This window comes from Anarrhichthys ocellatus, unplaced genomic scaffold (genome assembly GCF_004355925.1).
Source record: "Anarrhichthys ocellatus isolate YVR2014 unplaced genomic scaffold, GSC_Weel_1.0 scaffold9, whole genome shotgun sequence".
Taxonomy (NCBI): Eukaryota; Metazoa; Chordata; class Actinopteri; order Perciformes; family Anarhichadidae; genus Anarrhichthys; species Anarrhichthys ocellatus.
In genome coordinates, this window is record NW_022280039.1 from 9,448,746 (window position 1) to 9,471,355 (window position 22,610).

Genomic DNA, 22,610 nt, shown 5'->3' on the forward strand with positions numbered 1-22,610 from the left:
AAATCTGCTGTTTGTCAATGTCCTGTTAAATACTGCAGCTCTTGAATGTTTTAAAATCAGGTGGAAGTGGTGACATTATGTTAGAGCTGGCCTACTTTGGTGTCAGAATTGATTCAGTGATGTGTAGCTAAATGCTCCTGGCCTGCAGACCACTCTAAAGGATCAATTGTTCTGTTTTGGATCCCAGAGCCCAAAGACACAGAGTCGTTTTTAAGGGTTATTCAACTTTCATCTTTGCAAGCAGCTTTCAGTAAGCACACTATTTTCCCATCAGCCAATCGTAAAGTGACACAAAGCATGAGGAAGACCAAGGGGTATGCATATATATATATTTATATATAAAAGCAGGAATTTAGAGTGTGAACATACAGCTATTTCTTTGTGTCAGCACTTACGAACTGTTACTAATAAGCTACTGTACCTGGTTGTAGCTGGGACTTGAGTCATGTACCTCCACTATCATGTTGTGTTTTGGCACTGAGCTATAATCACAGGACAGCTTTGAGTTTGTTACCAACCCACAGAAGCGATCAGACTGCGTTTAAAAACAGACAGCGGATGAAAACATGAGATGTGTTACAGTTTGAAGCAGCATTTGTCTGGTTCACATCAACTCTGCTGCTCACTGAGATCAATATTTGATCTTTTATGTAGATTGTTTTGTCACTTTTATCACGTTTAGGTCAGAATCTGTGTTAAGTCTGATGTTTGGTTGATGTAGGTAGATTTTATTAAAATCAATACATTTTAACCATTTACAAATACAATTCTCTAAAGTACTCGTTAAGGTTATAAAACAGCAAAATATATCGTCAAACGAAATAATAAATATAGCTGTTTGTTTGTGCTTTACAGTCAGAAAGGGTAGGGGGTAGTTTGCGGCGGAAGTGCTTCAGGAAACTTTTTATCATCATCCGGGTTACTGTCTGGTCACAGAGGATCTAAGATGGCGACTCACATGTCGAGATGTAGAACCTGGAGTCGTGTTCAAAGGTAGATTTGTTTTTTAAAATAAATGCTCTTAAGTCAGCGCCAGACTCGAGTTAAAAACAGGGAAACAACATCAGCGGTACATTCAGTATTGTCGGGGTCAAATCTCTCCCTGACAACTGCAGCGTCATAACTTCTGTACGTCCTCCTCACCACGATTAGCTCGATGCTAAGTGTTAGCCGTCTAAGAAGCGGTGGTCTTGCTGTTAGGATGGCTAATGTTGCATCATGAGTAAATAAAGTCACCGGTGTTTAGAGGTGGGCTGTCGAGATAAAGACGTTACATTGTGTAGGTGATGTAGCTGTGCTTTTACCGTTTATTACACTTTAATTGATACCGTTTTAAAGAGGTGATATTTGTTTCAAGGTTGTGCTTCTCATTATAACTACAACTGAGAGGGTTGTCTAAAATGTAGTTCACCCCATTTATTTAGACTTTAGACTAAATATGAAGAAACGCTCCTCAGTATAAGACTTCAACATGACCATACAGTTCAATAATAAACTCTCTGAAACAGTTTCAACGCAAACTCAACATTATATCTTATCAAGACGGCATTAGTTTGAGCTAGGTGTGCCTAATAAACTGGTGTTTATTCCTTTTTATGTTACATGTTTGACTGCAATGCACAGCACAACTTAAAAATGCACAACAATATAAAAAGTACAGATGGTTGACAAGTTAAATGTAAATTCCAGGTATATTCCTTTAACAATTCTTTAATCTTCTGTAGGAAAAGTCCAAAATGTACAGTGAAATAAAACACAGTTTAGGGACAAAGACCTGAGGCATTGTTTCAAACTATTGTTCTGTCTTTGCTCAAGTTATGGATTCAAACACTGTTTTCACAACTGGCCTCACGTCGCTAGAAATACATTAAAGGAACATTGCTTTGTTTTTCTCAAAGGTTTGGGATCGCAGCTTACAGAAAGTACAGCAGCGGTGGCCGGTACCCAAATATCTCCCTCTCTGAACCGCTGCCTGGGATCCCCAAACCTGTATTCGCATCTGGGGATGGTCTGGAGAAATATGAGACCAAGATCACTACTCTAGAAAATGGCCTCAAAGTCGCTTCCCAAAACAAGTTTGGTCAGTTCTGCACAGTTGGAGGTAAGTTACAGCAGTTATTATATGCACTTCATATTATCCACTTGTCTCTGGGATCTGGCTGAAGTAGATACAATGTGTTTGTTCTCTTTCTTCTTTTTAGTTTTAGTAAATTCTGGATCCAGACATGAAGCAAAGTACCCGAGTGGGATAGGCCACTTCGTAGAGAAACTCGCCTTTTCTGTAAGTACAACACAGTGAAGACCACAAAGAGAAAAGTCAAGCATGTTGAGGCATGTGAGATGACGTTTTGAATCTGTAGTCCACAGCTCAGTACGGCAGTAAAGATGAAATCCTCCTCACGTTGGAAAAACACGGAGGGATATGTGACTGCCAAACATCAAGGTAGTCTTTCAGCTCAATGTCTGTCTGTGTTATAAAACTAACGTTTGTGTGTTATTACCTTTCTGTCGGGGCCTTTCTTCTGTTGGAGAGTATGCCGATACAGTTGTACGTGTGATGCATGACTCATTTTGATGTGCAGGGATACCACCATGTACGCTGTGTCTGCTGAAGTGAAGGGTCTGGACACGGTGGTCAGTCTTCTCTCTGATGCTGTTCTACATCCTCGCCTGCTGGGTAAGTCCACTCTTCACCCTGTTACTGGTGTTAGTATTAAGTATTCATTTTCATTTTTGTTATTATGTATTAGTATTACTATCTTCTCTTCTTAACTTAACTCAACTTACAAATCAGCGGCAACTGTGCCGAGTGTCTGTGTGTCTCCTGCCGGCCTGAGATTGTCAGTGTTCGTCTACTGCAGATGACGAGATCGAGATGACCAGAATGGCCGTACGCTTTGAGTTGGAAGATCTGAGCATGAGGCCAGACCCTGAACCTTTACTCACTGAGATGATCCACGCTGTGAGTCTCATCGTTTGTTTAAACCCTCCAGCAGCAGCGCCCTGTGAGACAGCAAACACATTTATCCCGGACTTTTAAGCACCAAGACTGTTATTGGTATTACTAAAAACAAGTTAGTTCTGTCACTCATGGTTCCTCTTGTGATGGGACAGTATCTACTCTGAAGCAGGAGTTAAAACAGCTCTCTGAGAACCACAACCGCTCATAGTCCTTGCGGTGTGGACACAATAAAAACGGCAGTTCTTAGAACTATGAAAAAGTTCTAAGAGTATTGTTCATTGTTTGTTTCCAGGCCGCATATCGAGGCAACACGGTCGGACTGCCTCGCTTCTGTCCCGTAGACAACGTGGACAAGATCGACAAGAGCGCGCTCCACGACTACCTGCGTAACTACTACTGTCCCGAGCGGATGGTGCTGGCCGGCGTGGGCATCGAGCACGAGCAGCTGGTTGAATGTGCCAGGAAGTACCTGCTGGGTGCGAAGCCGGTGTGGGGAGCAACTGCAGTGGCCAACGTGGACCTCTCTGTGGCTCAGTACACTGGTGGCATCGTTAAGGTTGGTTTTTATTATTTGTACCTGATATGGTCCTGTATGTTGTCTTCAGGGAAACCTCGTTTTGGCATCTGTTGTATCTGCTGCTTATTTGAGGGTAATACAGTTCGTCTAGAAGGATAATAACCTCTTCTTTTATGCTGTTAGATGGAGAAGGATATGTCGGATGTGAGCCTCGGCCCCACCCCAATCCCAGAGCTCACCCACATCATGATCGGCCTGGAGAGCTGCTCCTTCCTTGTGGGTGATCACGGTGCCTGGCTGTCCTGAAGAGTCTCAACTCGGGGGGGCTGATACATGTTGGCTACAAGCGCCCAAATATTAAAGACAAGTTTTCTCTTCGCAGGAGGACGACTTCATCCCGTTCGCGGTGCTCAACATGATGATGGGTGGAGGTGGCTCCTTTTCGGCAGGAGGACCCGGGAAAGGCATGTTCACCCGCCTTTACCTGAACGTGCTCAACAGGTGAGCGTCTCACAAACATCAACGTGACTAGTCGATTAAACGTTGCTACCCTCGCTAGTCGCCACCAGAAATACTAGTAGGTTAATTAAGCTTATTTTAATTAGATATTTGTATGTGCTGTCTCAGCTGTTGCTGTGGAGTGCCTCTGCACTTCCTGCAGCAGCGCTTGAGAACATAAACTCATGTTCACAATGAGGCAATATATCATGTGAGAAGTAGACATTTTCTCATTGACTTCCATACAATTGGACTTCTTCTTTCAACCGGAGGAGTCGTCCCCTGCTGGTCAGTGGAGAGAATGCATGGTTTCAGACACTTCCGCATTGGCTTCCCTTGATGGTACCGGATGTTGTCACCTGACTAAAACTAGCTTACCAGCTAGCTAGCTGGCTAGCATGTATGCTACAGACTCAAGCTAGCGGCCTAGCGTATTAACGAAGTGGTGACTCTTCTTAGACCACACCCCCCGCTGACGTTTTATCAAATATTGCACCACACACCGGGTTCATGAGCTGCATTCTTACTGGGTGTCCGGATGAGATAAGCATTGATGTCAGCAGCATTTAATATACAGTTTTGGTTGTTAAAAAATGTGATTTCAAATGGCTAGTATATACTACATGTTATAGATTAAATTGTGCTCAATTTTGAGTGTTTTCTAACTTTTAAACTAGTCTACTGCTCTACGTTTAATCTTTCTTTTTAAACGTCAAGGACATTTAGTAGTGAGGAACGTCTCTAATTGTTAACTCACTAATATAAACAGTCAGTTTCACTAATGGTCTTGTGGTTTTCCTTGTCCGTTGTAGGCATCATTGGATGTACAATGCCACCGCCTACCATCACAGCTATGAGGACAGTGGTCTGCTGTGTATCCATGCCAGTGCAGACCCCAGACAGGTTGGTACCGGTTCAGCACAGCAGCGTTCAAATGTCTTATTGTCCCTTTGAACCAAATAGGACTTTTTATTACCAATCACAGTTAAATTGCTGCAGATATCCCTTCAAAACGTGGTGACAAATTGTTCTGTTTTCAAAACTTGCACATGGCTTCCTGTTGTGAATGTTTATTTATATGGTCTTTTGTGATGTTCGTGTTCTTATCGTTGCATTCGTCTCCAGGTGCGGGAAATGGTGGAGATAATAACCAGAGAGTTCATTCAGATGGCAGGCAGCGCAGGAGAGGTAATGGCCACCACAACTTAAGCGATATTGATCAATGAAACAATGGAGGTGAACCATTCTTGGAGCATTTTTTCTCCTCATTCTCATCTCCCCCGTATGTCCAGATGGAGCTGGAGAGGGCCAAGACTCAGCTCAAGTCCATGTTGATGATGAACCTCGAGTCGAGGCCGGTTATTTTTGAAGATGTTGGCCGCCAGGTTCTCTCTACAGGAAAGAGAAAGCTGCCACACGAACTGTGTGATCTAATAAGTGAGTACTGACCAGAATTCAGCGCTCTTAAAATGCCTGTTAGAGCTACTTGTTTTATTTCTCTTTTTGACTTGTCCACTACTAATTTCTAGGCAACGTGACAGCCAGTGACATTAAGAGAGTGACCACCAAGATGCTGCGCAGTAAGCCCGCAGTAGCAGCTCTGGGCGACCTGACGGAGCTGCCCTCGTACGAACACATCCAGGCAGCCCTGTCCAGCAAGGACGGACGTCTGCCCCGCATGTACCGCCTCTTCCGATAGTCATCGCTGTAAATATACTGGACTGGAAGATTACACTAGTGTTCCCTCCCATCACAGGACTCGATACAGCTCGCTCTGGGAGGGGACTAATACCCGGGCTCCCGGCTGTACCTCTGAGAGGGGTGATTGTAAAGGAAACGTTACATTTTACTCTCCGGTAACCTTTTGTCTAACTACAGTTGGAGTATCTGTATTTATTGATTGTGGGCAGGAAAGCCTCATTTCATTATTTACTGGGGTGGTTTGCAGGAGTTTGGTTTTGAAGGAACAATTCGCCCCAAAAGCCAAAATGTAAGTGTTATTTTTTCCATTTCAAAACCCCAATACCAACCTGTTATGTTTAAGTTTATGAATGAATGACACCTGTAGTGGGAAGGTAAAGTAGCATATAAGCAAGAGAAGGGAGCGGCTAACATGCCCAGCAGTGTCTCGACTGGTTTTATTGAGCTGTATTGTTTTTCTCGGCTCCATAAACATTTCAGAGCTGCACCTTGAGCCGTCTCTTCACAAACGTAGGATATCTACACAAAGTGATGGTTGAAATATGAATAAAGAAATCCTTGGAGTTTTTTTTAGGGATAAATGTGAGAAACCTCACAACTAGCCAATTAGTCCTCCACACTGAAGTCATGTGTTCTGTCGTCGTGTATCAGTGAGTGTAAAGAGATTGAAAACTGTAATTATTTTGTATTTTGTGGTTGTGTAGATGCCCTTTCAAATTAAAATATATATCAACAGGATAAATAAATAGTTTTGTACAAAATTTAGCCAACAAACAAAGTCAGTTTTCAAACTTTTATTTTGTGATGTTACATTAGAGTGACTTATAAAAATATGCAGATAGTTAAAAGGTCTTATGGAAATAAAAACAACACTGACAGGCACTTTATAGAGCAGACTATTCTTCATGCTGGGAATGCAGTATTCATTAAAATGGTAATTTACATACAGTACATGTAAACTGGAGATGAAAGGTAAGGCATCGAGTTACAGTTAAAGTTGAAAAGGATCACTTGGCCCCATAAGAGAAAAGGTAGTGACAGGCGTTTTTATAGTTTGTGAGTTCCTGCGAAATAGTTAAATATAAGCTATCAAATACATTTGTTCTTCCTGAAATTCAACAGTAGCGTGTAACAAGTAACAACCTCCTGACTGAAGTGCTCAGGCGTATATCGTCTCCCTCCTACAAAACAAGCTTAGAACTAAATTCAAGTCAAAATCGACCAATGGCAGACGCCGAAATTCTATTTAAAAAGTGCACCTCAATGTGCCACCAAATGCAATTGTTTGTATTCATTTTACGTTTATATTTGATGACAAATTCACAAGGCATCTGAAAACAGGAAAACGTAACATCGTGGTTCCTGATGCTTCAGAAACACCTAAAAAAAAAAAGAAAATTGGAGAACGAATGCAGTAACGGAGCCTTTAAGGTTAGATCAGTGCACACCGGAGCATGTGACTGAAGAGTAAGCCACGACGGCAGCAGCCCCCACCCCCCCCTTCAGTCGTCATGTTTGAGTGGAGGGGGGCTGAATAAATAAAGGCCAGACTGAGTCTGCAAACCTCTGTGTCTGACCTCAAGGTCCCTGCTCTCAGGTACAGCCACACACAGACAGTTCCCAACAATGACCAACAGGGCGCACTCTGCTCAGTCACAACCAGCACTGGGCTCTGTGTAGTTAAGACAACTCTGGTTTCCTTTTGGTCCTTTGTTCCCCCCGCCTGGTTTTACATTCCAGTTTCTGGCACAGTTCAACCCACTCCGGACTGGAGAGTTTGTTTTTAAGGGTTCAGGAGATGGTGCAGATGCTGCTGCTGCTGCTGCTTTGGTTCTTCATGGCCTCCTTCCTCTTCAGCTCTCTGGTGATCCTCCTCCTGATGCCCTCCAAGTACACTTCTCTGTCGAACTGTCCCGCACCCAGTGGAATACTAAACAACACAAACAAATGATACACACCTGACTTATGAAGTCAAAATAAAATGACGGTCAGTGGGACTCACTTGTCTCTGCCTGGCCTGAGTTTGACCTGGAAGACGCTGACGACGGGCCGGTGGTCTGAGGCCTTGATGCTGGAGCAGCTGGTGTACTTGACCACTTTTATGTCATCAGCCTGCCGGCTCCTGAACAAGATCCTGTCCTGTGAACGTGCACGGAGAGGTTTAACCCGGCTGAGAGCCACAATATGCTGAATGTTTGGCTTATTATGGAGGCTTGATATTCTTTCTTTTTTCTTACTGTGTACGAAGGCGTTCTCTGTTTAGAAGTTGTGTCGTAGATATCACAGCCGATGTCAAACTTGTACGTGGGGAGGAAGTGTATCGGTGCCTCTTGGAAACCTTTAAAGATTGAACCTGGAAGGTACAAACCAGCACATTCGCACGGTGAGAATCAATCAAACACACATCGACCTACTTCTATAAACTTTTAGAAATGTTTTCACAGAGAACATGCAAGCATACCGTCCTTCATCTCCTTGGAGAGCTGGTCATGCTCCAACAGAGGGCCCATGTCTCCGCCCACTGTGCGGTTCATGATGGCCTCCACGTCGACCCGGTCTTTGCACAGCCGGAAGTTAAAATCTCCACACCAGAAAACCTGGTCGAATCTTGTGGTGACGTCAGCTACAATTAAAAAGTACATCCTGTGATCATCAGACTGCCAGCCATTATTCTTATCAACACCGAGGCTTGAAACTAAGTACCGAACAACAATACATTTTATTCTGCAGTCAACAGCAGGGTCAAAGAATGGGTTTGAATTGCTACAGCTAAAAACCTATTTGGGAAAAAGAAGTAGCAATTTGTGCAGAGATGCATCATTTGTGAACTGACAAGAATCCAGTGAAGGAATACCGTGTTTAAGTCACATTTGTCTTTTGAAAATGACGAATGAGTAAAATATTATTTATCCCGTTTCCAGAATGTTCCACAAGATATTTCAACCCACAATATGAGGCTGACTGCTGCGGGTTAATCTGTTAAAGTTTGATCGTGTTGAGACGACTCCGTCCTAGTTGTTTTGATTCACGTCTTTCCCACAAGATGAGAGAGTCTTACATGCTGTGGAGCGATATGGGTTGGTGTCTGGAAGGCCTTTGGGAAGAGCTAGAGCCTCGATGATCTTGTTGTAATCTAGTACTCTCTCGTAAACTTTGGCATCTCCGGCTGGAAGCAGAATCAGAAATTAGAAGACTTTAGTACAACTCTCCAACTGGTCCTATCTATCTATCTACCTATCTTGGTATAATAAATCACTGCTTCAGTCTGCGGCCTCTCCGACTTTCTGGGAAACTACTCACAGGTAAAATGAGATGTGATGAAGAGGAAGGAAGTGCCAAAAAAGGTGAGGGCGATTCCCACAGCCCCTTTGGTCTTGATCTTAGAGATGATCCTGGTTGTGACCGTGGCATGCTCCACCTCTGCGTGAGTCAACAGGAATAAATGCTGTGGTCAGTGTCAGAGCCTTAACAGTGTAATCAGATAGACTCAAACATAAAGCATGTGCAGTGTCCATAAAATAAATATGTCACCACAACAAAATGCTTTTATGGACAATAAAGATGAACTAAAAACTAACTGTGTACCAGAAAGTCATGAATATTTCAATCATCTTCCAATAATCTGCACTAAACACACATAATATAAGAAGGGAGCGAGTTTATTACCTGAGCAGAACCAGATGAGGTCTCTTCTGACAAATACAGTGAGATACAAAACCCCATGTGATGCTGCATATAGCATGACGTAGTAAGGGCCCAGAGTCTCCTGGAGACGGGTCTCCCACTCCTTTCTGCACACACATGAACAGTCACAGTCACCATCAATTATAATAACTCACTTTAATTCCGTGATGATGATTCAAATCAAAGGAAAACATAACACACTTGTCAGGACAGCCCTCCTGGACCCCAATGATATAAAAGTCTTGTGCAAATTTAGAATCCGTTGGAAGGAGGAGATCATCTAAGTTTGTTGGAAGCCCCTGAAAACGATAGAAACTTGGTTACAACTCAGTAGTACGACTTTAAATGGTTCTTAGTCTGGGAGATGCTGCTGGGTCACGATGTCCTCCGCTACCTTCTCTCCCTGCATGTTCCAAGTGGCTACGTAGACGCTCATTCTCCTGTCGGGGAAGTGGCGGTCCAGCTCCTCAGCCCCGAGCAAGGCACCGCTCCCCAGCACGCTGCCCTCCAGAAAGCTCCTGAGAAAACACACACCGGAAAGGAACGTCAGCACTTTCTTTCGAGCAATTTTCTTTTGGTACAAGGCGTAGGTAGGTGAAGCTTGGTCAGAGCTCAGACCAATGCGGTACAGGATCTTAGGTACTCTTGAAACAGACCGGTCTTTAAAAGCATTCTCTCTGACACCGTAAAGAGTAAGCCTTCTAAAAGAGCCTTCAATTCCATCCTGGGGATGATATCACCTCCATGGTCAGGATATACTCCATTGCTTACTGTACCTGTTCCTCACGTCCTGCGGTCTGATGGGGCTGAGCACGCTGTAGCTGGACCTCATGGAGTTGACAGAGGCACTATCCGACCCCATGTTCTCCAGAAGCCGGCTGTCGCTCAGGTTCCTGTGGAGTCTCTCCCCGAGTTTCTCTCTCGCCAACACGGCGTAATCCAAACAATCCCTGTCAATCCTATTAGCAGCCCTCAAAGGGGCTGACGCAAAGCTCTTCTCCAGAGCGGGCAGAGTCCCTGTGGGTTGCACCGGAGACAGACGCAGCTTGGTGGGCCCCGCTCGGTGGTCCGTGGGGTCGCTCTGCTGACTGTGGGGCCTCCTTTCATACTCGGAGAGACTGCTACCTCTGTCCCAGAAGACTGGGGATCCCGTCGTGACAGCAGAGAGGAGTCTCACGTCGGAGTCCTGGTCAGTCCGGATGGGGGCGTCATCGCTGAGAACAAACCCACCTGGAGCTGTTTGGTCCTCTTTAAGCGAGTCTGTGGAGGAGCCGGTCTCAACCGGGTCACTCAGACTCTCCTGGCTGTTTCTCAGCCTCCTGGCTCTCACGGTCTCCTCCGCTGAGACACTTTTGCTGGACTTTGACAGCCTGGGTAGTAAGGGTGGCCGAGGCTGGTATGGACTGATCTCTCCCTCGGCCTTTCTAGCAGTGAGTTTAAGGGCCTCATTATGGTTCTTGCAGGATTTGGGATCTACTGAGGAGGTCTTGACTTTTGAAACTTCACAGGACCGGTGGATCGGGCTGTGCTCTCCATTCTCAGTCATCCTCTTGTCATGTCTGAGAGCAGCTTCAATCAGGTGGGTGGAGTTCGCTCATCGCTCACTGACATGCACCTGAACACACAGGGCAGAAAATCATTCAATGAGATGTTGGCCTTTAAATTAGCCTTTATTTTAGCCTCGTAAACCATCCAAAGAGGGTTTGCTGTATAACCTATAACATGCTTATTTCCAGTAGAAGACAGTGTTCACAGTCGTTAAACTTGCAGCATTAGTTAGGGATCGCTTTGTGCTATCTAACTATCTTTAGTTACTGTTAATAAATACTAGCTGCATGAGCTAGCTTATTATGCTAATGTTAGCCTTAGCGCTCTAAATTAGTTAGAGTCCGAGACTGAGTCGCGTTGTTATCCAATAACTTAACAAAAGCTCCGTGATTTCAGCTAACTAACCTATCATCCAGACAACACGTCACGTTTACATATAAACTGTTACAATGCTCACTTTAGCTAACCTTCTAGCCTACAGTAGTCATAAAAGCTAGCTATAACATGCTATAGAGGCGATATAACGTCACATGCTAGCTCAGCTAACGTTTGAAGCAAACGTTTAAAAGACCGTATTCATAAACGGCTAATGTGGGTAGTTTCTGTCTTATATAACTCTGGCATTGTCATCACGTTGAAATAAGGTTACCTCTGGTGTACTGTTTGGTTTCAGAGCGGCTAATTTAAGAGTAGCTCAATTACTTCCTTAGCAACGTTTGACAACAGATTTTGTTACCAAGACAAGAGTCATGGCAGAGAGCAGAGCATTCGTCACAGCGCCCCCCTCTGTTGAGAAGTGAAAGTACACCCCACTACTTTCATTAGTTGTATGTTGTACCGTGATCATCTCTTAATGGTACCTGTATCCTAAACTTGTTTCAGCATATCACATTGAATTGTGCATTCAATTTACCTTAAAATGTGATTGACTATATTGTTTTACAGCTTGATATTATTCCTTTCTTGTGCCTGAAATCCTTGATTACTATGTGATTACTGGATACAAAACATTTATTGTTGTGGCAATGTCAAATAAACTAATGTGAATATGAAGTTATAATTATTGTTATGTAGAAAACTGAACCGGACAATGTGCTTCACTTACTATTGAGACATTGTTTCTTCTGATAGGGCAACATTTGTGAAATTCTCATCCACACAACCCTGTTGTGCAACAAAATGCAGTTTGTTGCCCATTTTGCTTAATAAGAAAAACACAGACAAAGAAAACATGAAACATAACTATATGATATGTAGAGGGAGAGAGAATTGATTTAATTACTGCATCACTCTTTTAGTAAATTAAAGAAAATGCCGGCTTCCCTATAGATCAATATTTCATCCTTCATATGGGTAATACTATACTTACCATTTAAAACATGCATTAAAGCGATGTGGATTGCTTCAATAAGCAAAAGGTATCTAAACTGTAAAACACATTTGAACAGGGTCTGATACACCCACTGTATATTACAAACACATAGTAAGTAGGATGTTCCAACAGCCTTATTAGATCTAAAGTTAGATTTAGAGTTCATTATCACAAAATAACCTCACATATTTTTAAATTTAGTTTTCCCATTAAATGTCTTGTATTGGTAGAATACAGAGGGATTTGTCAATGCTTTTTACAATATTCTGCATTAATCAGAATATTTCATCGGGATGTGACATTAACCTGAGTATCCCCCCCAAAAAATCACCATCCACAATAATATATTTTGCCATTTGTGTTTTAAAATGCATATTAGTAGAGGTGATATCCTAAAGTTTAGCCTAACAGAAATCTTGATGATGTTTAAGAAAAGTATTTGCCAAAGACATTATAATTTATTTGTATTTCCCTTACATGATCTAACAACCATTTGCCGTAATTCATATATTTTCAATTATGTTTATGTATAATTAAATGTCACCTCATTACTGACTTTTGTTTCATTTATACATCAATACAATACAATCACCGTCAAAATCACTCACACAACGTTTCTTTATGTTTATTATGTGACAGTCTTTTGGCCATTTTTCAGAAAGTCATTATTAGTATGCATTTACATGTCGGTCATTCACTGAGTGTTATATGTCATGAAACTTACTAAATTTAACATACAAAAACTTTCCACATGCACCACTACGAGCTAAATTCAGTGACTTTGCAAATGACTCACATATGTGATTCAAAAAAAAAAGTACGTTCTCGCTGACAAAACAGCATAATGTGAAGGTGCGACCTGCAATTGTTAACCCGTTCACCCTTTCTGTGACTGCTGAAAGGGTTTCTGAGTCTGCCAGCCACTGGAAATGTGGACAATCCCTCCATATTCTGTGCATTTCTATGGCACTGTTGCTGGCTCAGGGGGTTTAGACAAAAGGGCCAGTCTGTGAGTCAGGTATAAAAGCAAAGGGTTAAACCAGGTAGAGTTACAGTTCGGTGCAAGAGCAGCAGCAGGACCAGCAGCAGCAGCAGCCCACTAACCAGCAAAATGACTTCCACCGGAATGAACACGATGAACAAGGTAAGCTCTTTCTGTTAGTTTTCATTTTCAGAACTGAACAGCTAATCTACATTTTGCCCTTGTGGCCTTTAAACACATTGAGTCGTCTGTTTTTAAGCTTTAAAGGGTCTTTGAGCTCATTGTTGTTGTTTTTGGGCCCTCGATTTGACTGTTTTGGTTCACTCTGACCCACTCTGGTTCAATAGACACATGTAGAAAATTGAAAAATTTTAGTAAACGTGCTGCTTGAACATATGACACCTGTAACCCTCATATACCGCACACGTTCCAACCAAACACTTTCTCCCTCAGATCATCTTCTACGAGGAGAAGAACTTCCAGGGCCGCTCCTACGAGTGCATGAGCGACTGCCCCGACATGTCCTCCTACCTGAGCAGGTGCCAGTCCTGCAGGGTGGAGAAAGGCTGCTTCATGGTGTACGACCGCTCCAACTACATGGGCAACCAGTACTTCATGAGGAGGGGCGAGTACTCCGACTACATGAGCATGATGGGCATGAGCGACACCATCGGGTCCTGCCGCATGATCCCCATGGTAAGATCTTGCACCTACTTGGCTAGATTTACTCTAGATGACATCTCTAGAAAATGCAATTATGTTTTTAAATGTTCTGAGTTAAACCCACCCGTCTTCTGCATCACAGCACAGAGGATCCTACAGGATGAAGATCTACGAGAGGGAGAACTTTGGAGGTCAGATGTCTGAGCTGATGGATGACAGCGACAACATCATGGACCGTTACCGCATGTCCAACTGCATGTCCTGCAACGTGATGGAGGGCCACTGGCTGATGTACGAGCAGCCCCAGTACAGAGGCAGGATGATGTACGTGAGGCCCGGCGAGTACAGGAACTTCATGAACATGGGCGGTAGCAGCATGAGGTTCATGAGCATGAAGCGCATCAACGACTCCTGCTACTAGACTCTCTTAGCACTGAATAAAACTGTCATAACCTAAACTGCTGCTGTGTTTCAGTGTCTTTTTTTCAAAAGATCCTGAGTACTCATACTTCACACAGTTTAACCAGAGCTGGCCAGACTTCTATTGCTGGTTGTAACTTACAGGGAATTCACAAAGAGAATGGTTGTAATATGAGAAAAGTTTCTCATTTTCATGAAATAATTTGCTTCTTATTCTTAAATAATGAATAGTTAACAACTTCACAATCTCCAATCTTTTGTCAGATACATATGCTGGATTGGGGAATTGAGCACAAAAACCTGGACAATCTAAAACAATCTTATCAGCTCTGCAATGCACTACTTTACATTAAAGTTGAAGTTGTTTGAGCCATCGTCTTAGTTGAGACTGCCATATATAACCTACACATCATACAGTATAGCATAGAGCCATTTCTGCTCATTATATGCCATTTTTTGCATGTGTTCTGTGTAATGTTCAACATCTGTGAAGCCTTTTGATTTGCAGCGGAGGAGAAGCCATGCGTGCTGCTGCCCTACTTGTTATAAAGTAAGGCTTGTGTCAGCTGAAATCATGGCACTGAGCTGGAGGAAGTTTAGTCTGAGCCCGAGCGGAATTGAAACCGTTGTGTCTACGGTCTGTCGTAGTAAACTTGGACATTGTCACATAAACAGCTGAGACTCTCTGAATTATATTAACACTGCTCTAGTTTGGCTGCAGTCTCGTTCAGAGTTGTTATGAGGTGTAAATATTGTCTTTGGAGCGTCTGGGTTTGTTTCTGCTCGACTGCGCGTTTCCTTCTGTCTTGTTCCTATTAGAAAGACAATAACAGAGCAGTCGCACAGGCAAACACAACCAGAGTCATTTTTCGCTGAAGTTACATATTATGCATCCATGATGATGATAATAATAATATGCAAATGGAGGAATTGTTGGGGTAGAATGTAAGTTGTTTTCAAAAAATAAGTTTTAGCCATGCTAGTGGCTTAGCTCTACGGATGCTAATGCCGGATCTGTAAATCAGTCGGTCAACGAGTATTGGATGTATTGCCGTGAAACGATGAACACACATTCGTAGTGCCCTGAGGATGAACCTTTCTGTCTTCGGTGATCTCTTGACTTCTCCTCTGCTGTCACCAGCAGGTTGTGGTTTGGAGTGACAAGTCTCAACAACAATATGACAGATTGCTATTCAATTTGGTGTACACATTCATGTTCCCTGCAGGATGAATTGAAATCATTTTCATCCCCTGTATTTTCGTACAGCACTATCAGCAGGTAGACATTTTAACTTTAAAAGGAAATTTTGCTGATTTTCATCTGGCCTTGTCTCGTTGCATGTGGGTGGTACAATGTTCACATCACCCGTTGGCAAAAGTACGGTGTTTAGCGCCACGAGACGGACCTTTGCTGGCAAACGAGCGGGGAGCTTTTGGGGGCCGGTAACACAGAGAGAAGCCAAACGTTGTTCATTTGCACATACCACCCACAATGCAACAATACAAAGGTTGAAATCTGCAATGTTACCTTTAATCAGTGAAATATCAATATTAACCTTTTGGATTGCCACAGAACCTTGCAGAATTGCTCAAGTATTGGATGATTTGTCTATAAACTTGGTACACACATTCATGTCCCGCTCAGGATGAACAATAACTTTGGTGATCCTGTGACTTCTCATCTCGCACATCATCTATTCTATATGATTTTTGCCAAAAATACCTGCACAGCTAGTGTCATTCCTATCAGCCTCAGCTGTTCTTTATGTTTCCAAGTCAAAATATACTTTAATTAAACTTTTATTAAAAAGATAAATGCAGACAAAAGATATATTATAAATCACTGCCTATCTCTAGATTAGGTTTTTGTTTCACGCCTCAGAGGAGGATTAAAGAAGCACATGCCTCTCTATCTTTCTTTCTCACTCTTTCTTTCTCTTTTCCTCTCTTCTTCCTCCAGAGAACGGCCAATCCAGCGAGCGAGCAGGGAATCGATGCCCTGATACGAGATTCTGCCTAATGAGGATCAGAAACATCTTAATAAAGACCCATAATCCACCACTTAATCCCTCATTACAGAATCATCTGCATTCACTGGTCCTGCTCCATACCGCCGCAGCGACGGCACATTTAGGTCCATTGTTCTACCTCGCCTCATCTTTCACCCAGGGCTACGTCTCCCTTTGTCTCCCCTCGGTGTCAGTTATATTTGATCCGCTCTCATTAGACTTTCAGACGAGATGAGCAGCATGGGCCTGAAAATAGTGCTTTTGTGTGCACTTCTATGCTATCTCCCGTCTGAAATGGAAAATGAGACATATGCTTAATGAGGAGGAGATGGACTGGGACCTGCCGTCCGACACACAGAGAGAGATAGGGAGCGTATTGTGTGACCGATGCTGCGAGAGGGCACACTTTCCAGGCAACGTCTGTGTCGGTGATTACAGACTTCTGAGAGTGTGAAAATGACTCAAAAATAAAAGTGGGACAGATGGATTAAAGTTTAATGCTGAGCCCTGGAAAGATTCTGAGAATGTGTTTTTAGTTTAGCGCAGCAGTAACACAAAAGTTGGAAGTTTACCCAAGTTTTTAAAAAAAGTATACTGTAGTCCCTGACTTTACAGAGAGTACGTTCTTGAATGTCCAGGGATTTATCCACCAACCCTCTTGTCATATCTATTCCTCTGGTGTCATGATCCCTTCATTTCTTGAGTTTCTACCTCGTGTTCTTTCGTATCCATCAGTAAAGCAGCATGCTTGTATGAGTCCTGTGGATGGGAATAGCTAGTATCAAAATACCAAGTGATATTAGCTTCATTCAGACACGCTCCAATTTGGACTAACGAAGGAGGCTAATGTAGAATTATGTGTCGAGAAAGGAGGGGAAATCTCTTTTCCTTTGGCTGTGAGATGATCCTTTGAGGGTTGGATAATTAGCCCCATGAAGGTGCAGAGAAGGCTGATTCTTTCAACCGCACCGCCCCTCCCTCTTCATTATTCTGTGTACTGAGGTGAGTATGAGGTGGAGGGGGATAAAACAAAACAAATAAAACTCATTAAAGGTACCCGTGTGGCTACAAATCCCCCTCTGCAGTATGCTAAAGCACCACAGGCATCATTAGCTCCGCACAAAGGAGCCATCGTTATTCTGCCTGGATATATGAACGCAGATCAAAGACCGCAATAGTTCATCGTCTTTTAACCCGAGGCAGGATTCTCAAAAGCAGAGCTCCCCTGTTTTGGCAGGTTTCCATTTGTTTCCCCCTCGCTGATCTCGGCCAGTGGAGACCCAGAAAATCACTCTACATAGCACGAGCAAATCTGGAGATGAAAAAGCTTAAATGATTTCTCCAATGATGCACCCGTGGCATTATTTTTGTTGTGAAGAATGAGGGTTAATAGTTGATGCTGCTAAATAGACGAGGGTTCTTTTGTAGTTCTACAAAAGAAGTTTGGTAAAGGAAAGTTGTTCTCATGTACAATGACAACTTCAACTTCAAGCATCAAGAGGCCTATATATTTCATTTTCTTTGCCACACTAGCAAGACATGGCTCCAGAGATGGCAATATCATTCTGTTTGCCGGTTGGTCAACAGCTGTGGTCAACTGTTGGATGGATTGTCAATTTGCCATTGAGTGTGGCAGGATAAACTGCTAATTTTGGTGATCCTCTGACTGGACTAAATTTAGATTTGTACAGGGTAATGACCAAATACCTGCAAAACTAATGGCATTGCATCCACCCCAGCTGCCTTTGAGTTTAGTGCGTATTAGCATGCTAACAGGCTAACTAAGATGGTGAACGTGGTTAACGTCATACCTGATAAACATCCGCATGTTAGCATGCAGATTTGCATGCCTTTTGATCAAAGTGTGCTGAGCCTAAAAACAGCCACGGACACTTTAATTTTTTTCCCATATCTTGTCGCTTTCGCATCATAAGTTGACACTGTGTTTATTTTATGCCATTTATCATTTTATATTACCAATAACCACCACTATACAACCAAAATATAAATCTAAATATGAAACCTGAAATCACTAATTCAGTTTTTGCAGAATTATTTTGAGAATATCTTCTCTATGAGGGCGTTGCCAGCAGCATTACTGAAATATTGTACAGATGAATTGCTTCTGTTGTCAAAAACTTATCCACGATATTAAATGCTCAAATACAGCGGAACTGATTGGTATATAAACTGCTGGACTGGACCAACACGTCCCGACAGTGTAAAGTGTAAAACAGTGAGTCACAGCAGCTGAATCCTCCCCAGAGGTGATGTTTTGCTCCAACATGCTGCGTGTAATCCACACCACTCTTCTGCCTCATTTCACACACATTTGCATCAGTGATCCTCTGGGTCCCGTCCCCACGACCCCACTGATCTTACATGTCTAATAAGGATGGTGTAATTTTTCTCTTCTGGTTTGATGGCCTCAATGCACCTTGACAACTTGATCTCATCTGTGCAAATTGCCCCATTTACATCCCCTCCTGCTCACACATAGACATCACACTTTTTTTTTTTTACCTGTTTACAGATACAGAGGCAGGTGCAGGGGTTTTCTCCTCGGGGCAGCTGTCACAAGTGTAACTGCTATCAGACAGAGAGAGTGTGTGCCAACAAACACGCTATTCTAATCACACCTGATAGCATCTGCAGCCAGCAAGCACATGTTGAAGGCCTCGGGCTCTCCAGCAGCGAGCTGAATGAAAGACTGCAGCCAGCCGTGACGACATCACAGCACACGAAAACACACACAGATCAGTACAAGCACAACAAACATGGGAATAAACACACAGACGTACCTCGAACACATGTCCACTGCTTAGATTAAGGTATCTCTGTTTTTTATGAAGAAGAGATTTGCATTACACCATGTGCTCCGTCTTAAGTACACAAACTGATGAGAGTCTGGCAACAGTGGAAGAAGTACTGAGATTATTTATGTAAAATGGTGGAGAGGAGGTCATCTGCTTATCTGTTTGGCAGCACCTGGAAGTTACTCAAAGTCCTCTCAGATCCATATTCTTCATATATGTTTATGATCAATCCCGATTTCACATATTGGAATGTAGCTATTTTGGTCTATTTGAGGTATATTTGTGAACTGTGATATAGGCTTTTATGTTTATAAATAATATTGGAAGTAATAAAGTACATTAACTCACATTACTGTAACACAACCATTGCTGGAGTATTTTTATTTTTAAAAGTCGGTAATTTTGCTTTTACTCAAGTACATTTGATCTCAAGTATTGCAGGCCTGCTCGTACTATTTCAAGCAGCTTCTCTGACAAAGGGGCAATTAATTGTTACATAGAAATACATTAAAATTATGGATCACAACCTCTTTCTGTTCTGGTTGGTTCTGGTTAACATTTTTTAACTTTGGCATAGTTTTTTTTTTAAATTAAGCACTGATTTAATCACCACCCGGCCAGTACACTAAGTGAACCAAATCAAACACACCCAAGATGTTACCTGAACAGGTGCATGCTGGGTCTGGCTGACATGCTACCTGCTGAAATGCTCATGGTGGGTCCTCCAGGTGACTTCTGCGTTCACTGAGCATCTTTTAGCCCCAGTGAGGTTTGTGTTGTTACACACCGTTCAGAGTGGTGAGTACAACAATGAACTCATTTACCTCTCCAGGTGAGACCGTCTCTGCTTTGCTGTAACATGTGTGTTTTTGTGTGTTCATACAGCTCCGTGTTTTCTGCTTTGGTGATGTTTTATTCAGCTGTTGATTCTACAAGAAGTGTCGGGATATTTTATTTATGTAGCTTTATTTATTATCGGTCATTTTGTTTAATTGTCTGAGTTTTGTCTCTTTTCTGGTTAATTCTCGTGAAGCTACACTGAGGAATGCGGTTTCATATGTATGATCGATACAAGTTGACAATAGTTGTATGCCCCGGCTGCAGAGTGTACCAATAGAAATGTAATATTTGTTTGGACATAAGGCCTCATGTGGCTTGGAATTTGTCCACAAACATTTGTCCATTGACTGTTTTGTGAAAGAAATCTTAATCTTCAAAACAACTGTACTGATTGAACAAATTAGGGCTACAACTGATGCTATTGCTGTTATTATTTTAATGGTATACTATGCAAAACTGGAGGAGCCCACATACACCTGCGTTCACAGAATGGCTCAAAGTCATGACAGAGACGGCTGCCTTTTAAGTTAAGTGATGAATGTAATTTTTCTTTTTTTCTCTATTTTATGTATTTCATTCTGCGGTTTTTGTTTATTATTTTCATGGTTATTTGTCGTCTTTCCTTTTTTTTTTGCAGTCGGAAAAACTACTACAATGGAGGACACAGCGCCAGAAAAACGCAAATATCCGATTCCAGTTGACATTGTGCGAAGGCAGGGTACATAGAAACAGACAAGCGTTCACGCTCACATTCACATACGTCAATGAATTTTTTTTGATCGACTAATAGATTAATCAACTCATTGTTTCAGCCCGAAATTAAATGTATTGGGGCAAAAAGGTACAATATTCCTCTCCAATAACTAGAAAGTTGCATAAAATGAAAATACTGAAGTAACATTCAGGTGCCTACAGAAGTGAAGTACTTAGTACTTAAGTTTAGGTAGTTTTTTTTAGCTCATGACCTCCAAAATCTGCTCAGATTAACCTAAAGTTTTCGTTACACCAAACCTACAGTCTTCTCCCTGCTTCCTGTGCTTCTCTGAACCTCCTCCTCCTCCTCTGTTTCCAGCCATCCCTGATAATAACTCAGGAGGAATGTGGGCTGTGGAGCTGCATGTGTTTCCTTGTGTTTGTCCTCACTAGTTTCTTCCCAGTGTTTGTTGCAGTTGGAAGCCTTCTTTGAGAAAAGAAAAGATATGCGTAACACCAGATACCCAGGAAGTGGTGAACAGAGAGTGGACGGGCAGTAATAGGAGAAAGCTGGGGGCATTTGTGTCCCATTGTCCCCTCAACACAAACACACACAGCCATGCTCTCAACTCACCCTGCACTGGTCAGCGGTAGTGGGTTCAAACACTGACCTCTGGCCTCTGACCGTGTAATAGCGTGGCAGGTCGAGTGTTGTTATCGGCACCTACAAGGATCACACTACTGGCTGTTACCACATACAAGAAACGCTTTGAGAAAATTCTCTTGGATGAAACGGGTTCTCTGCTTAGATATTTCAGTCTTTGGTCCCGACCGGAATATCTCAGCAACTAGCTCCTATTGTAGTCATGAAGTTCTGTGCAAACATTCACATGGAGCTGGCAGGTTGTATTTTACGTCTCGAATTAAATGTAATCGTTTCATCCATTGTCAATACAAAAATAATGATTCTCGCAGCTTTAAACGCCTACGTTTTGTTTTGCTGCCCTAGCTGGACAGCTCAACGAATCAATGTTCCCTCTGCGATGCTCATATGAGGAACTGAAGTAATCCAACTCTTTATGACCCGAGAGTCTGCTTCATTGGATTAACCTTTGGCCTTTGTCACATTATCCACTTAGCAAGTTGAGAAGGTAAACACGAAGAACACCAGTAGCGGAGTTCACTTGCTGATTAAGTGTCTCTGCTTTAAAGATGTTTATCCACACTCAGTGGAACCAGATATTTTCTTTATTTTCTAATAATATTGCATGTTTTTCCACAATAGAGAGCCCAAACTAAGAGTTAAGCACATTTTAGTATCTTTATATTCCCTTTTAAGGATATCAGTAACCACTGAAGTTGGACTCTAGTAACATATTTAGATGTAGAAGGCCTTTGACTGCGGTCAGGCTTTTAATTTATATGTGAAAAGATCCGCCTTAACCAATAAATCTACAGCCGAGCTCCGTGTCTGAGGCTGCTGATTTGACCTCAGGCGCCGATGAGGACCTGATGACCCACAGTGACCTCTGACCTCTGTCCTTAACCCAGGCCATTTAATATAACCTCAGCAGATCAGCTCCATATGGTGGTTCAGAGAGGAGAGCCTGGTGGAGGCCACTGTAGAGTCATTTAACTATACGTCTCCCAACGCCTCCGTAAGTGGAACTTACCAAACGTTATGAGGATAATCAAAGGAGGTTATTAACTGTAAATTATACATTTCATGTGCAATATGGTCGCTTCTTTCATCGAAGCTTGGTTAAACTTCAGAGTCACTTTCTGTTTGTGTTAAATCATATTATCAAGTTGGAAAGAAGGTTCAGATTGTGCCATCAAAAACTTGTTATCCACTTTATCTCTGCCCTCAGTGATCCACTGGCAGGTTATCAGTATTTGCTGAGG

At 42.5% G+C, this 22,610-nt stretch overlaps 3 protein-coding genes across 4 annotated transcripts; 2 read left to right on the forward strand and 1 right to left on the reverse strand.

Moving 5' to 3' along the window:
• Window positions 1-921: 921 nt before the first annotated feature.
• On the forward strand, window positions 922-6,560 carry pmpca (peptidase, mitochondrial processing subunit alpha). Its single transcript, XM_031849676.1, has 13 exons — window positions 922-993; window positions 1,899-2,101; window positions 2,202-2,281; window positions 2,361-2,443; window positions 2,583-2,677; window positions 2,862-2,962; window positions 3,255-3,518; window positions 3,663-3,755; window positions 3,862-3,980; window positions 4,790-4,880; window positions 5,103-5,165; window positions 5,270-5,414; window positions 5,507-6,560. Exons 1-13 carry the CDS (start codon window positions 947-949, stop codon window positions 5,674-5,676), a joined length of 1,554 nt encoding a protein of 517 aa, XP_031705536.1. The 5' UTR covers window positions 922-946; the 3' UTR covers window positions 5,677-6,560.
• inpp5e (inositol polyphosphate-5-phosphatase E) lies at window positions 6,409-11,644 on the reverse strand. 2 transcript variants are annotated; one of them, XM_031849674.1, is made up of 11 exons: window positions 11,560-11,644; window positions 10,139-10,977; window positions 9,757-9,880; window positions 9,564-9,661; window positions 9,345-9,469; window positions 8,979-9,098; window positions 8,737-8,844; window positions 8,140-8,301; window positions 7,916-8,031; window positions 7,681-7,817; window positions 6,409-7,608 (listed from the first exon to the last, which is right to left on the reverse strand). In XM_031849674.1, the coding sequence occupies exons 2-11, from the start codon at window positions 10,906-10,908 to the stop codon at window positions 7,470-7,472; spliced, it is 1,899 nt and encodes a 632-aa protein (XP_031705534.1). In that variant the 5' UTR covers window positions 10,909-10,977; window positions 11,560-11,644; the 3' UTR covers window positions 6,409-7,469. The 2 variants fall into 2 exon arrangements, with proteins under 2 accessions (XP_031705534.1, XP_031705535.1); XM_031849675.1 differs by lacking the exon at window positions 11,560-11,644 and having other exon boundaries at window positions 10,139-11,549.
• Window positions 11,645-13,393: 1,749 nt separating this feature from the next.
• On the forward strand, window positions 13,394-14,348 carry LOC116384509 (gamma-crystallin M2-like). The gene is made up of 3 exons (XM_031849265.1): window positions 13,394-13,426; window positions 13,718-13,960; window positions 14,070-14,348. The coding sequence occupies exons 1-3, from the start codon at window positions 13,394-13,396 to the stop codon at window positions 14,346-14,348; spliced, it is 555 nt and encodes a 184-aa protein (XP_031705125.1).
• Window positions 14,349-22,610: the final 8,262 nt, after the last annotated feature.

What these genes read in the sequence shown, in the direction of transcription:
- pmpca (XM_031849676.1), top strand. Translation starts at nt 947, where the DNA reads ATGGCGACTCACATGTCGAGATGTAGAACCTGGAGTCGTGTTCAAAG. An exon ending in ACCTGGAGTCGTGTTCAAAG is followed by an intron (nt 994 to 1,898) that starts GTAGATTTGTTT and finishes TTTTTCTCAAAG; the next exon opens with GTTTGGGATCGCAGCTTACA. An exon ending in TAGAGAAACTCGCCTTTTCT is followed by an intron (nt 2,282 to 2,360) that starts GTAAGTACAACA and finishes TTGAATCTGTAG; the next exon opens with TCCACAGCTCAGTACGGCAG.
- inpp5e (XM_031849674.1), bottom strand. Translation starts at nt 10,908, where the DNA reads ATGACTGAGAATGGAGAGCACAGCCCGATCCACCGGTCCTGTGAAGTT. An exon ending in GGAACATGCAGGGAGAGAAG is followed by an intron (nt 9,662 to 9,756) that starts GTAGCGGAGGAC and finishes TATCGTTTTCAG; the next exon opens with GGGCTTCCAACAAACTTAGA. An exon ending in CAGGAGGGCTGTCCTGACAA is followed by an intron (nt 9,470 to 9,563) that starts GTGTGTTATGTT and finishes ATGTGTGTGCAG; the next exon opens with AAAGGAGTGGGAGACCCGTC.
- LOC116384509 (XM_031849265.1), top strand. Translation starts at nt 13,394, where the DNA reads ATGACTTCCACCGGAATGAACACGATGAACAAG. An exon ending in GAATGAACACGATGAACAAG is followed by an intron (nt 13,427 to 13,717) that starts GTAAGCTCTTTC and finishes TTTCTCCCTCAG; the next exon opens with ATCATCTTCTACGAGGAGAA. An exon ending in CCTGCCGCATGATCCCCATG is followed by an intron (nt 13,961 to 14,069) that starts GTAAGATCTTGC and finishes TCTGCATCACAG; the next exon opens with CACAGAGGATCCTACAGGAT.